This window comes from Mustela putorius, unplaced genomic scaffold, assembly GCF_011764305.1.
Source record: "Mustela putorius furo isolate JIRA1106 unplaced genomic scaffold, ASM1176430v1.1 tig00003834_pilon_pilon_pilon, whole genome shotgun sequence".
NCBI lineage: Eukaryota > Metazoa > Chordata > Mammalia > Carnivora > Mustelidae > Mustela > Mustela putorius.
Genome location: NW_025421987.1, coordinates 127,161,323 through 127,176,868, shown reverse-complemented (window position 1 = coordinate 127,176,868; position 15,546 = coordinate 127,161,323). Strand labels below are relative to the sequence as shown.

Here is a 15,546-nt window from a genome sequence, read left to right as displayed (position 1 = left end):
CACTTCGAGGCTGTGCTCTCGCGGTATTTGTCCCGGCTCTCGCGGGGTTTAGCGTGGCACAGGGAGGCCGGCCCGGGGGAGGGGGTGGTGGTCCGTTAGTGGCGTTGGGCTCCAGCCGCTGCGGTGGCAGCGCTTTCCCCTCCGCTCACGGAGAGCTGCTCAGGCTGGAGGCCAACCAGGTGAAGAGCTCGCCCGCATGTGTGGGCGCTCTTTGGGAGTCGGGAGGCCCGGGGCTGGAGGGAACCCCGGCTCGGCCTCCCGTGGTATCGCGACAGGCCGGCGCGAGGCGATCGTGGCGCGGGCTCCGCCCCAGCCCCCGCCCTAGCTCCCGCCCTGATCGCTTTCCTCCCCCTTTCTCGTAGATCTTGCCGCCGCCTCGGTCGCGATGGGGGCGCAGGACCGGCCGCAGTGCCACTTCGACATCGAGATCAACCGGGAGCCGGGTGAGCGGGAGGCTGGGCTCCTGCGGGGGCCTGGACCATCCTTGGGGAAGGGGAGGGGTCTACTCTCATCAACCCTCCCCCAACCCTTTTTGGGAGCGGGTAGGCGCAGTCAGCACTACCTTTGCTCCTGAGCGAAAATCATTGGGAGAGGAGAGCGGCCGGAATCCGCCACTCCCATCCCACTCAGGGTCCGGGTCTCACCCTCCGAAGCCCCTTGCCGGGAGAGTCACGCCTTGCACCCCCGGACTGAATGTTCGTACCATTCCTGGCGCCAAAGGGAAAGGGTGCAATCTGTCTCGGACTTTTCTGTCTCAGTGTCTGTAAGGGGACAATCACTCCAATTCCTATTTCTGGTATTTTTCTCTGCTCTGAGGTTTGGATTCGTATATTCTGTATTTCCTAATTCTTGTATATCAGTAGGTTAACTCCCACCTTTATTTTTCCTTAAGTATCTTTAGCCAGAATTTCTTGGTTCATGGGCAAATGACTTAGTGAAAGTCTTATGTGATAAAGCGAAGTGTTCTGTACAAACAGACTTGCAGCACGCATGCATTTAGCATTAATACTTCGTCTTTCAAGGAATCCAGCCGTTCCTTAATATATATTACTGAAAATAAAATATTTTCTTCTAAATGGTAGTTGTTTTATTTTAAATAGCAGAGCCTGCCGGGTTCCGAACTGTTTTCTTAACCTTTTTTTTTTCTTGTATCTGTGACATAAGTTTTAGTTGGAAATAAATATGCAGTCTTTGTGCAGCATCTTGTCCAGCAGATTCTTGAGAGCCTGCTACTGTCCAAGACTCTGGGGATATAGCGATGAATAAAACAAAGGACTCTATTCCTTGCAGTTTGTTTTCTGCTGGGAGAAGACAGACCATAAACAAGGGGAAAAAAATAGAGTGGCTTGTAGTAGGGGTACTGTTTTATTTATTTATTTATTTTTCTTCTTTTAAAGATTTCATTCACCTATTTGACAGAGAGAAAGATCACAAGTAGGCAGACAGGCAGGCAGAGAAAGAGGGGAAGGCAGGCTCCCCGCTGAGCAGAGAGCCCGATGCACTGAAGGCAGCGGAACAAACCCACTGAGCCACCCAGGCGCCCCAGGGGGGTACTGTTTTAATATGTTGGTCAGAAAAGGCTATTTTGAGATGGCTGGCAAACATCTGAAGCAGAGGAGGGGGTACGCCTTCCTGGATGTCTTTGAGGAGCATTTCTGGCCAAGGAAGTTAGTACAAAGGCACTGGGGAGGGAGTGTGCTTTGGTGTTTTAAGAACTGCCAGAAGCCCAGGGTGGAGTAGAGGAGGGATGAGAGGAGGAGGAAATGGCTATAGACCACAATAAGGACTTTTGACCCTGTGAGATAAGATATGGAAGGATTTTGAGCAAAGGAATGTTGTGATCTTAGAAATATGGTTGCATTCTCTGTGTTTAATATTTTGAGCCTTGATCATAATCCTTACCATATAGTGAGTCCGTGCTTCCGATAACAGGGCTTGCTTTTTTTAAGAATTAAAAATAGCAAATTGAACATAGTAAAATAAAAAAGTTATTTCCCACTGTCAAAAAAGATTAAAAATAGACTTATGAAAAGTATGCATATCCTAGATTTGCAAATAACCTTTGTTATGAAAAATCTCCAGGATACATTTGTTAAATGTAGAACGAATTTCGTGCTTATACTGTTCTGCGTTAAACCAGTTGATAATTGGCAATTTCATATGGTTCAATCTCCTATATAATACTTCAAGCACTTTTCAGTGTATAAATAGTAGGTACTTGATTTTTACACAACTTTTTAAGGATCACTTCAGCTGTGGTACTGCTTTGTAGGATTTAACCATTCTGCTGAGGTACCCTGCTTTGTAGGATTTAACCATTAGTAAGTATGTCATTGAGTACTTAGCCAAGTGATATTCTTCACTTCTTGTGTTGTTAATACTTTACTTGCTGTAAATACAAAGTAGTATCAAAGATCCTTTAGGAGTGACCTTAATGACCACATTAATGAGAGATTAAGAAGTACTGATAAGGGGTTCCTGGGTGGCTCAGCTCAGGTCGTGATCCTGGAGTCCTGGGAGTGCCTCGTGGGGGCGGGGGTGATCCCTGCTCAGCAGGGAGTCCGCTTCTTTCTCTGATCCTCCCCTTCTCGATCTTTCTCATTCTCTCTCTCAGATAAGTAAAATCTTTTTTTTTCTTTAAGATTTTATTTATTAATTTGACAGAATGATGTCGAGAGAGGGAACATAAGCAGAGGGAGTGGAAGAGAGAAGTAGAGTTCCTGCTGAGTAGGGAGACCAACGCGGGGCTCATCCAGGATGACCTGAGCTGAAGGCAGACGCTTAACGACTGAGCCACCCAGGCGCCCCTCAAATAAGTAAAATCTTAAAAAGTTCTGATAGAAATTGAGTTGAATGCAGCACAGTATGTATTGTTTTCCGTTACTATCCAGGGAAATTTGTATGTTTTATAGGAAGTTACCAAGACTTTTGAATTACAAAATGAGTTTTAAGTATGTATTAGAAGAGGAAGGTGTCTGTATAGAGAGTTTTTCTCTGTGAATCCAATAAAATAAGTTGGTTCCTCTTTGAAATAATTCCAGGACTATACTTCAGGATTTTTCTTCAGAAGGTTTTTAATTAAGATTTTAACTTCTTCAATAGTTGCAGAACTGCTCATCTTATTTCTTCTTGAGTGAGTTTATCTGTGGGATTTGTAGTGATAGCTCTTCTTTCGTTCCTAATATTGATAATCTGTGCCCTTTGTCTTTCTTCCTTGGTCTCTGGCTAGAAGTTTATCACTGTCATACTTATCATCATTTCAGAAAACTAAACAAAAAACAAAAAACAAAACTATTTTGGTTTTGTTCATCTTTTTCCCCTATTTTCTTCCAGTTTTAATGATTTCTGCTTTTCATATCTTTTCTGTTGCTTGCTTTGGGTTACTTTGCTCTTTTTCTAGTTTCTTTAAGTGCAGATTTGTATTGTTGACTCGAGACCCTTTTCCAGTATAAGGATTTAATGCTATAAATTTCCTTTATATGCAGGACCCCACAAATTTTGACATATTGTTCATTTTCTTTCAGCTCAGAATATTTTCTCTTATCCCTTGAGGCTTAGTCTTTGGCTCAAGAATTATTGAGAAGTGTTTTAATTTCGAAGTACTTGGCTATTTTGCAGTTTTTGTGTTAATGATTTCTACTTTAGTTCCATTATGGTTGGAGAGCATACTTTATATGATCTCGGTTCTTTTAAATTTATTAAAGTTTTGATATGTTCTATTTTAGTGTATTTCCCATGTGCACTTTAAAAGAATATATATTCTGCTTGAGTCAGTTGGCTAATGGTGTTCAGTTCTTCCATATCCTGGCTGAATTTTTTGTCTTCTTGTTCTATTGTTTACTGAGAGAGGAATATCGAAGTCTCCGTCGATAATTGTGGATTTAATTTCTTCTTTCAGTTCTGTTAGTTTTTGTTTCATTTTGTTTGAGGCTCTCTTGTTAGGTGGATGCATATCCATTTAGGATTGTTATGTCTTCCTAACGAATTGACCCTTTTATTGTTATGTAATGACCCTTGTTATTCCTGGTAATTTTTCTTGCTTGGAAACCTGCTTTGTCTGGTATGAGTACTGCTACTTCATTTTTTTGTTAGTGTTTATCTGGTATGTCATTTTTCTATCCTTCTACTTTTAACTTATATATAAAGTGTTTCTTGGGGTACCTTGCTGGCTCATTTGGTGGAGCACGAGGCTCTTGATCTTGGGATTGTGAGTTCAAGCTCCATGTTGGATGTAGAGATACTTGAAAATAAAATCTGGTGCACCTGTGTGGCTCAGTCGGTTGAGTCTCCAGCTCTTGAATTCAGCTCCGGTCATGAGCTAGTGGGGTCTGCATTGGGTGTTGAGCCTGCTTGGGATTCTCCCTCTCCCTCCCTCTGCTTCCTGCCACCCCTCCCCCCAAAAAAACCTTGAATAAATAAAGTGGGTTTTTTACACATGGTAAATAGATGGGTCTTGCTTTTTTAACCCATTCTCATAATCTTTTAATCAGTATATTTAGGCTTTTACACTTAGTGCAACTATTGTTTGTTTGGATTTGTCTTAATTGTTTTTGCTTCCTCTGTTTTCTTGCGTTCTGGGTTATTTGAATATTTTTTAGTATTTCTTTTAAATTTTTCTGTTGATTTTTTGATGATCTTTATATGGTCTTTTTAGTGGTTGCTTTAGAAATTATAATATATATCCTTGGCTTTTCACGGTGTACTTAGAATTAATATTTTACCACTTCAGGTGAAATGTTGAAACCATCCCACTTTACAACCTTATGTTGTATTGGTCATATGTATTACATCTACAAACATTGAAAGCCTTTGCTTTCAAACGTCACACATACTAGGTTAAGAGGAGGAAAAAATACTCTCATTATTGACTTACGTGTTTATATTTCTGATTCTTTTTTGTTCATTTCTGAAGTCTTAGGTTCCCTCTGGTATCATTCCCCTTTCACCTGAAGAATTTGTTTAAATATTTATTTATTTATTTGACAGAGAGAGAGATCACAAGTAGACAGAGAGGCAGGCAGAGAGAGAGGGAAGCAGGCTCTCCCCTGAGCAGAGAGCCCAATGTGGGACTCGATCCCAGGACCCTGAGATCATGACCCAAGCCTAAGGCAGCGGCCCAACCCACTGAGCCACCCAGGCGCCCCTGAAGAATTTGTTTAAAGCATTTCTTTCAGAGCAGAACTTTGGTAATAAGTTCTCTTTATTGGTTTTCTGGTTTTGGTTTTTCACCTGAGAATTTTACTTTGCCTTTCTTCTCTTTTTTTTTTTTTTAAGATTTTATTTATTTATTTGACAGATCACAGAGATCACAAGTAGGCAGAGAAGCCGGCAGAGAAAGAGAGAGGAGGAAGCAGGCTCCATTCTGAGCAGAGAGCCCAATGCGGGGCTCGATCCCAGGACACTGGGATCATGACCTGAGCTGAAGACAGAGGCTTTAACCCACTGAGCCACCCAGGCACCCCTCTTCTCATTTTTTTTTTTTTTTAAAGTAGGCTCCATGCCTAGCATGGAGCTCAACAAGGGGCTTGAGCTCACCACCCTGAGATCAACACCTGAGATCAAGAATCAGATGCCTAACTGATAGAGCCACCTAGGCACCCCAACTTTGCCTTTATTCTTGAAAGATATTTTCAGTAGTTAGAGAATTTTGGGTTGATGATTACTTTTTTTTAGCACTTGAAAAATGTTCCTTCTGGTCAGTTTGGTTTCTGATGAGAAAATCTATAGTTATGCAGATTTTTGTTGCCCCATATGTAATGTGTTCTGGTGTGACTGCTTTTGAGATTTTTATTTTGTCTCTAGATTTCAGCAGTTTTATTGTGATGTGTGTGGGTGTGAATTTCTTTGGTTTATTCTCTATGGGGTTTCTGATCTTGAATCTTTGTCTCTTGCGAAATACAAGACATTTTCAGCTACTGCTTCTCCAGATAGTTTTCTGTCCAACACTCTTTTTCCTATCTTTCCAGGACTTTGATGACACAAATCAATCTTTTGATGTATTTTTTGAAGACTGAGGCTTTGTTCAGTTTTTATTTTTGTCTTTTTTTCTCTCTGTTTTGCACATTGAGTAATTTCTATTAATTGGTCTTAAGTTCACTTTTTCCTCTGTCATCTTCATTGTATGGTTGAGCCCATCTCGTGAATTTTTAATTTTGACCATTTTATTTATTTATTTTTTTAATTCCGTTGTGGTTTTGCTTGAGATTTTGTTTTTCCATTCATTTTAAGAATATTTGTACTTAACATAGTGTGGTTGAAATAGCTGCTTTAAAGTTTTTGTCTAGGGGTGTTTGGGTGGCTCAGTTAAGCAGCTGCCTTCAGCTAAGGTCATGATCCTGGAGTCCCAGGATTGAGTCCTACATTGGGCTCCCTGCTCATCGGGGAGTCTGCTGCTTCCTCTGCCCCTCATCCCGCTCTTGGGCTCTCTCTCACGCTGTCTCTCTCAAATAAATAAATAAAATCTTTAAAGGCTTTGTCTAGCCATTTCTAGCATTGGTATTATCATATAGTTGCTGTTTTTGCCCTTTCCTTATGGAATATGAGATTTTCATAGTTCTTTAAATGACAATAAATGTTGAATTGTATCTCGGACATTTTGTGTATTACTTTACATGACCCTGGGTCTAGTTTAAATCCTGTGGAGAGCCCTCACTTTTGATGATGATGAGGATTCTATAGCAGGCAGTAAGCCTGGTTAGGTTTAACCAGCAACCACCTTCTCCTGTTAAGAGTCATACCCACACATGCATAATGTATGGATGAGCCTTGGAGTTCATAACACCATGGGACTGTTTTCTTGAGGGAGCTCCCTCTTCTTTGAGATTTCCCCAGTATATTCTGGCCCTTAGGGACTCCCTTTTTTGGTCATCCAGCCAGAAAGCCAGGGTTTTAGTTTCCTTACTCTACCATGTGCTTTTTGTAAATATATCTGTCTCTGAGACTAAGTGGCAAGAGAATTGGGAGTTAAAGAACAGCAGGGATTTTTCTGTGCTCTTGGGAGCACAGTTCCTCTAGTCAGAAGGATTCTTTGCCTCCCTTGAAGTTTTATGTGCTTGTCCGGCCACCACTGTTCTTGACACCATCCCTGTGTAATTGCCTAGGAGCTAGAACTAGAGAATGGAAAGAACGGAAAGAAAACAAGATGTCCCCCATTCACTGTCACTATCCTCAGAGCTCTTCTGTACCCAGAGTGCAGTTCCAGGGTTCAGATTGCTTTTGATTCCCGGCCACAAGATAAGGTAGGAAAGCAAAATTCATTACTAATTCGGTGGACTTTTTTTGTGTTACTTCCCCAGTCTGCCTGCTTCCATTTTTTTTTTTTTTCAGTGCTAGATAATTGTTCCATGCTTTCTGTCCAAGGTTTCTTAGTTGCTTTCAGTGAGAACTAAGAGAACTAAGGGTGAAGTATATTTATTCCATTTTTATTAAACCTGGAATTCCTTATAAATTTCTAAAAATGTTAACTGACAGAAATTAGCCAGTCATTTTTCATTGTCTTTACAAATAAACTCTTGTTTTCTGAAGGCATTACTTTTTGTATGAAATGTGGTACCCAGTTTGGAAGTGTGTGTGTGTATATATGATATCCTCATTGTGATTTCACATTGACAGCTTCATTTTTCTGACAGACTTAATCTTAACCTTCTCTGGTTAAATGTTATCTAGGGTTAGTGAGAGCCTCCCAGGGTGGGCATGAAATAGTAATCTTGTTTTTCCCTCTTTGGTGCCTCAGAAGCTTGCGTTTTCCTTGCCTTATCATTCAGATCCTTGTACTAAGAAACTGGAGTCCAAGGAACCAGGTCTTAGATATCAGCCAATAAACTGATTTAATCCAGGTTAGTCAAGAGTGGCCATTATGGGTTTTTTTTTGCATTGATGTGATACTTTAATCTACCATTTCTGTGTTCCTTCCATTTTTGTGATTGGGACTAAGAAGTAAATTATAGTATTCTTTCTCTTCCAATACAAAATCTAGTCTAGAATCAGATACTGCATTCAGCTGCCATGTCACTTTATTCTCCATTTTTATACCTTTTTTCTATTTTTTTTTCTTTTATGACACTGACATTTTAGAGGAATACAGTGCCATTCCTCTTTTTTTTTTTTTTTTTTTTGAAGATTTTATATATTTATTTGACAGAGCACAAGCAGAGAGAGAGGGAGAAGCAGACTTCCCAATGAGCAAGGAGCCCCATGGCAGGGCTCGATGCCAGGACCTGAGATCACGACCGGAGCCAAAGGCAGTTATTTAACAGACTGAGCCACCCAGGTTCCCCGAAGTTTGTTTTCAAAAGTGATAATCAGGGTATTTCTTAAGAGGAATGATTGGCTTTGGAATTTTTTTTTTTTTTTAATGTAGGCCTCAGAGCAATATTATAAAAACCTGGCAATTCATCAAAATAGATAAAAATGGGTAAAGATAAAATATATAATAGATAAAAATATATATCTGAAATTGATGTTTCTACTTCATTGGTTAAAATTCACATGGATCCAAGAAACAATTGAAAATGGAGTACTACTTGTGACTTCGGGCAAGCCACAATACCTTACATAAATGTTGATGTAAAGGAATTCTACTCTTTGTAGAATGCAAATACTATCAGTTTTGTCTTAATGTGGCTCTAAAGGTAGCACAGCAAAATTTGCTTATATTCAGAATTTCCCTTTAAACATCAGAGTCATCATATTTAAGATAGTTTCTGCTTTGAGAGTGAGGCATGTGGGGATCTGGTATGTACTAAGGGAATAGGAGAAAGGCATCTGCTATCTCAACCTCACCCTGGTCCTGAGCTTGTGACTAGAGTAACTGGATGCAGTGCTCTCCACTATTAAGAAAATTTCTTCCCTTTTTGTATACTCAGAAATTAAATAGGACTCCAGTGTAGTGGTGCCTGTGTAGTAAAGTTGTTGGGAAGAATAATAAAATAATGCAGCCAGCTACCTTACAGATTGTATTTTTGTAACAGGAATTTATTATGATGGCATGGGTTAATTAAGGAGCATGGTTTTAATTAGGCCGACTGCCGTTTGTGTTGTAACAATCAGATAACAAGGTAGGGAGCTAGTCATATAGGAAACAAAGGCAATTGAGCAGCACTGCTCTTCTTAAGTTATTCATGTCAGTCCTAACTAATCTGAAAAACCACCGGAAGGATTATGCTACTGAGAGTGCTGGGAAAAGGGGACAGAGTGAGGTGCGATCAGTTGTAGGATTTCCACAGTGATGTGGAAGTTTGACAGTGTACGACAGTGTACGCTTATAGGTAAAAACATGCCTTTATTAGTGATACTCCTAATGAAAAAATCATTTTTTAAAAATTTTTTATTTATTTCTTTGACAGAGACAGATCACAAGTAGGCAGAGAGGCAGGCAGAGAGAGGAGGAAGCAGGCTCCCTACTGAGCAGAGAGCCCGACACGGGACTTGATCCCAGGACCCCGAGATCATGACCCGAGCCAAAGGCAGAGGCTTTAACCCACTGAGTCACCCAGGCGCCCCGAAAAAATCATTCTTAACTGCAATCTTAAAATTCCCTTGTCTTCCACCTCCCATTTTCCCATAGAAACCATTGTTTTTATATGTGATTTTTGATAATGCAGTGTTTCTTTAAATGCTCTCCTGTTACTTGCAGAGCAGACTGTTACTTGTAAAGAATCTGGCATGGTATCTGACATGATTTTTTTTTTTTTAAGTTTCTTTAATTATTGTGTGTGCATGAACATGAGCATGTACCCTGAGTTGAGTACATGGCTTTCATACTAAGGTATTTAGACTGACCTTTGTAAAGATTAAGCCTTTTTGTTCACATTTTAGGAAAAAGACTTGTTTCAGGTTTCTGTAAGCAAAGAGTTTGGTGTGGTTTCTTGCCCTTTTTTTGGTTTGTTCATTCATTCATTCAGAAATTGGGTGTGAAGAATGCAGTAATAACACAAGGCCTGATTGCATGGTTTTGAAGGCAGACACATGGGTTTTTATAGGGACTTTGAGAGGAGAAAGTTGACTTCATAGCACCTTCCTTTCCTTCCCCTTTCTCTTCCTCAACCCCAAGTGAAATATACAAACATTTTTTTCCCCCTTTTCTGCCTTTAACATAAGATGGCTGTTCCTTGTTTAACTCGTACCTCCTGCCACTGCTCCCCCTTGAATCCCTGTGCTTTTCTGTTACTTTTCTACCTTTGTTGATATTTGTCAGTGTTGTTGCCAGGGAATTGTGACTGGCATTAGTGGTATGAACTAGCTGTCCAGTACCATTCCTTACAGTTCTCTTTTTGCAGCATGTATGGAGTCTTAAAACTTCCCAGAATATATCTTTCAGCCTGAATCCTTGGTAGAACTTAGCACTTACACAGACGGTCAGGTGTTCATTAAACACTTATCTTACTGGGAATAAAAGCAGATGGAAACTAAAAAGATTTCTTTAAATAGGCAGAAAAAAGCTCAGGCTAAAAAGGGGAAGACTTGGGTGACTGACAGAGTTATCTAGAACTGAGGTAATGCTTTCAAAATTATCTCAGAAATTGCATTCAGAACCACTAGCTGTGAATGCCTGACTGTATGCCTTGCTACAGGTAGTTCCCTATTTTAGTTTGTGTTCCAAGAGACTGTGTCTTAAGTAGATTGCTATTTGGTGAAATCCCAAATTCCTGTTTCCAGTCCGTACAGACTTGCACAAATCACTGAAGCCTTACTCTTAATTAGGTAATTTGTATGAGTAGAGGGCCTAAAAAGGGTAGATCTCTGTATTCAGGTTGGGTACCCCATATGATGGGGGAAAAGAGAAGAGTTATGTCCCTAAATTAAGCTCCATAGGTAATGTAATTAATACGAAGACCCTGATGTTTTCATCAGAAACTGCAGTGACATTAGCAGTTTGGAAGTTACCCAGACAGCCCAGTCGGTGTGAACTACTACAACTACTGCTCTCTGCCTGTCTCCCTGCTCTCTTACCTAGCTGTTGTCATCACCTGAAAAACTTGGTGTTTTTTCTAGAAGTCTAATTCTGGGAGTAGAAGAAGGAGACTGAAGAGCAGAAATAAACCGAGGGTACCTAGCTTCTGGCCCAAGACAATCATCTTTCCCAGAGAGCCTGAAATTTTCCACTTAACTGTTAAATGCGTACTGCAGTTCTGTTACACTGAAGTAATTAAGATCAGTTTGGGCAAATAAGCATCTCCTTTTAAAGAATGCTATTATTTCTAAGAAGATTTGTTTTTATATACATGACCTGAACTTCATGCAGCAAGACTCCTTTCTTCAGTTGCTCAATGAGAGAGCCAGTCCAGGAGTGTGTGTGGGGCAAGGGAAAGCCAGTGATGTTAGAACCTAGGAAGACAGCTGAGTATATTGAAAAGAGCACTGGTTGAGGACTCATATAGATGGCTTTTCATAAGTCACATTATTAATAGCTATGATAATACTAATACATGTATGTGTGTGTGTGTTTATGTAATTTTTTTTTTTTTTTAAGTAGGCTCCATGCCCAGTGTAGAGCCCAACTCAGGGCTTGCACTCAACCCTGAGATCAAGACCAGAGCTGAGATTGAGAGTTGGACGCTTAACCGACTGGGCCACCAGGTGCCCCAAAACCGTGTATTTTTAGGTTGCCTTAGTCCACACAATATTATGATGTAAGATTTATACCCATTTTACAAATGAGGAAACTCAAAGAGAGACTATTTGATCCAAGATCATATAGCTAGAAATTGAAAGCCAGGTCTCTAGCCTAGGTTTTCTTTCTTATCATTATACCATGGCTGCTGTGCAAAACCCAGGAATTAGTGTTGTGACATTCTTTTTTTTTTTTAAGATTTTATTTATTTATTTGACAGAGACACAGCGAGAGAGGGAACACAAGCAGAGGGGGAGTGGGAGAGGGAGAAGCAGGCTTCCTGCAGAACAGAGAGCTGGATGCGGGGTTCGATCCCAGGACCCTGGGCTTAGGGCGTGAGCTGGAGGCAGATGCTTAACCGACTGAGCCACCTGGGCACCCCAGTGTCGTGATGTTCCTTGAAGAGCAGATTAGAGGGGAGTGCTGAGTCTTAGGGTACATTAGGATATTTGTTGGCCAGGGAATGGAGCACCTGAGATGGGAAGGTTGGATATGGCAGTAGGGAACTCTTAAACAAAAAAGTATTTCTGAAATGTATCTTCCATTATCATTGTATACAGGAAGGGATGAAAAACTCCTTTTACTTCTCTTTCCCTTCCTAGAATTTTAGCTAATACTCTTAGTTATTTGCTTAATTACATCAAAATTATGGAACAGGTAGGCTTTCTTGGCTGTCCTCCGAACTTAATCACCACTTACAACACTGTTGGTTAGAAAATGTTTTCCATATTCCAAACTGCCAATTTAAAGGTGGCTTTTTAAACATATAAGATTTAAAACCGAGATTGCCAGTGTTTATGAATGACACATTAGGAAAAGAAAGGAATATTACAGTCATTAAATCTAATTTACAAGTTCTAAACTATGTGACCTGAACTCTTGCTGCATCTGTTTGGCACATTTTAAGATGAAAAGGCCTTCATTGTTTTTTCTGTTAGTAAAAATAGTACATGCTCATTATAAAAATTCCAGTAATATTTAAAAAGTTAAACCTGCCTTAAAATCCTGCCATGGAGAGGTAATCACAACCTTTTCTGAACATTTTTTTTTCAATTTAATTTATTTTTTCAGTGTTCCAAGATTCATTGTTTATGCATCACACCCAGTGCTCCATGCAATATGTGCTCTCCTTAATAACCACCACAAGGCTCACCCATTCGCCAACCCCCGCCCCTCTAAAACCCTCAGTTTGTTTCTCAGAGTCCACAGTCTCTCATGGTTTGTCTCCCCCTCCGATTTCCCCCAGTGCCCTTCTCCTTTCCTTCACCCTATGTCTTCCCGTGTTATTCCTTATGCGCTGCAAGTAAGTGAAACCATATGATAATTGACTCTCTCTCCTTGATTTATTTCACTCAGCATAATCTCCTCTAGTCCTGTCCATATTGATAAAAAAGTTGGGTATTCATCTTTTCTGATGGAGGTGTAATATTCCATTGTATATACTGGTTCATACACAATTTTTAAAAATAGTATATGCTACATACTGTTCTGGTCCTGCCTCTTTCTGTTAAAGAGGGTGTTCTCAACTTTTTTCTGTTTTAATAAATTGAGCTTTATGTGATCACTTTTAGTGGTTATATTGTTTGCCATCATATGAAAATATCTGTATTTGTTAGACTGTATGAAAGTGATGGTTGCTAAACATAAAGGCTGAATAATGGGGGCTTAAATTTAAGACAGAAGTTCTTCTCTTACATGGCTCCCAGCAGATCCAGCCTGATGGTATCAGGGATCCAGGCTTTTTTGTCTTGTTTAATAACTCTGTGTTAGGGTAGATGGCTGGATGAAGCTCTTACCTGAAAAACTCAAGTTGGATAAATACAGATGAAATGATGGAATTAGAAGAAACATTTTGCTCAGTATGATTGGTTTGGGAAAGGATCATCAGTGGCCAAACCATTGGGTGAAAAGTTGTTATAGAACACGGTGTGCTCTTAAGTTTCAAAATGTCATTCCACTTACTAGTGTAAAAGTGGGGGGAAGTTCTTTTATAACTGACAGATCTGGTTAATATTTCAGCATTGCCAGTAATGTGTCAAACTGACCTGTGCTTCCTGATGGGATGCAAAAAGAAAAAAAATGAGTAGAGATGGGGACTGTTCTAGATTAAAAGGGACCAAGGCATGACAACCAAATCAGTGTATAATCTGCAGTTAGAGTCTTGGATTTTAAAAAGAGGTATAGGGGGGCGCCTGGGTGGCTTAGTGGGTTAAAGCCTCTGCCTTCGGCTCAGGTCATGAGACCAGGGTCCTGGGATTGAGCCCCGCATCAGCTCTCTGCTTAGCGGGAAGCCTGCTTCCTCCTCTCTCTCTGCCTACTTATGATCTCTATCTGTCAAATGAAAAAATAAAATCTTTAAAATAAATAAATAAATAAAAAGAGGTATAGGGAAGCCTTGGTGGCATTGTTTGTTGTGCCTCTGACTCTTGGTTTCAGCTGAGATCATGATCTCAGGGTGGTGGAATTGAGGAGCTGTGTTACGCTCAATACTTGGCAGGGATCTCTGGGATTCTCTCTGTCCTTCTCCCTTCGCCTGCCTCCCCATGTGTGGTGTCTCTCGTCTCTCTCTCTCTCTCTCTCCAAAATAATCTTTAAAAAATAAAAAAAATATAATATAAAGGACATGTGGAGTCATTCGGGTAAATTTGAATATGGACTGTATGAGACTGTGGTGTTAATCATTAACATGGTGTGGTGATGTTATTGGGGCTAGGGAGGAGAATGTCTTTGTTCTTTAGGAGTACATACAGAAGTAACTAGGGTGAAGCATAACAATATCTTTAATTTTAAGTTTGAACGGTGGGGGGGCGAAGGGCATCGCATGTTCGTTCAGATAACCTTCAAGGGTCATTTTGTTAAATTCTTCTAGAATTCTCAGTACTTTGGGGAGTTGCAATTGAATGACTAGATTACTTTAGGGAAAATTGGACACATTTACAATTTTGAGTCTTCTTGTCTAAGAACAAGTTATGCCCTCTTTTTATGCAAGTTACCTTTATGTCTGTCAGAGGTTTGTAATTTTTTTGAGTCCTGCACTGTTACAGCTAAGTGGTTAGAATGTTTTTTATTGGTGTTGTGAATGTGATTTTAACTGTTTTTTAAAATGTGATTTTAACTGATTTTTACTAGTTCTTGTTGATCATAAGATAAATATCAATTTTAATGTTTCTGTTAATATTTCAATTTGTTTTTGTAGGTTAGTTAGATGTACAGGTATGTCTTTCAAATAATGATAAATTTACTCTTTGTTATGTATACTTCTCATATGGTTCTCTTGTCTGTTGCATTGCTTAGAATTTCTAGAATGGCATTAAACAGTAGTGATGCTGGGATGCCTGGGTGGCTCAGTGGGTTAAAGCCTCTGCCTTCGGCTCGGGTCATGATCTCAGGGCTCTTTGCTCAGTGGGGAGCCTGCTTCCTCCTCTCTCTCTGCCTGCCTCTCTGCCTACTTGTGATCTGTCTGTCAAATAAATAAATAAATAAATAAAATTTAAAAAAAAAAAAAAACCCAGTAGTGATACTAACAAGCACTTTTAACTTGTTCTTACTTTAATGACATTAGTGCAGTGCTAATGCTCCACCATTAAACATAATGCTGGCTATTGATTGGAAGGGTGTCTGATAATTTTTGTGTTTTTGTTAAGGGATGAATGTTAATTTCATCAAATGGTCTATTGGTTTCTGTCTTAGGATATTTATAGAGTTCTTCCTTCACTTAGTAAAATAATAGATTTCCTAAATTTTTTTTAAGATTTTATTTAATAATAGTGAACATGCATATACCCGCTTATGGGGAAGGAGCCCAAGAGTTGAATACTTAACTAACTGAGCCACCCAAGTGCCCCAGACTTCCTAGTATTTAATATTTAATATTGTAATATTTAATAGTATCTTTTAAAAATGAGATTTATATATATATACTTTTTTTAAAGATT

General features: G+C 39.7%; 1 protein-coding gene across 1 annotated transcript in view; it reads left to right on the top strand.

The window, feature by feature from the left end:
* Positions 1–46: 46 nt before the first annotated feature.
* NKTR (natural killer cell triggering receptor) overlaps positions 47–15,546 on the top strand; it is a 57,577-nt gene continuing 42,077 nt past the window's right edge. Inside the window, 2 exon segments of the mRNA XM_004754254.3 lie at positions 47–179; positions 363–443. Of these exon segments, the coding sequence (XP_004754311.2) occupies positions 386–443 (58 nt within the window). The 5' untranslated portion in view covers positions 47–179; positions 363–385.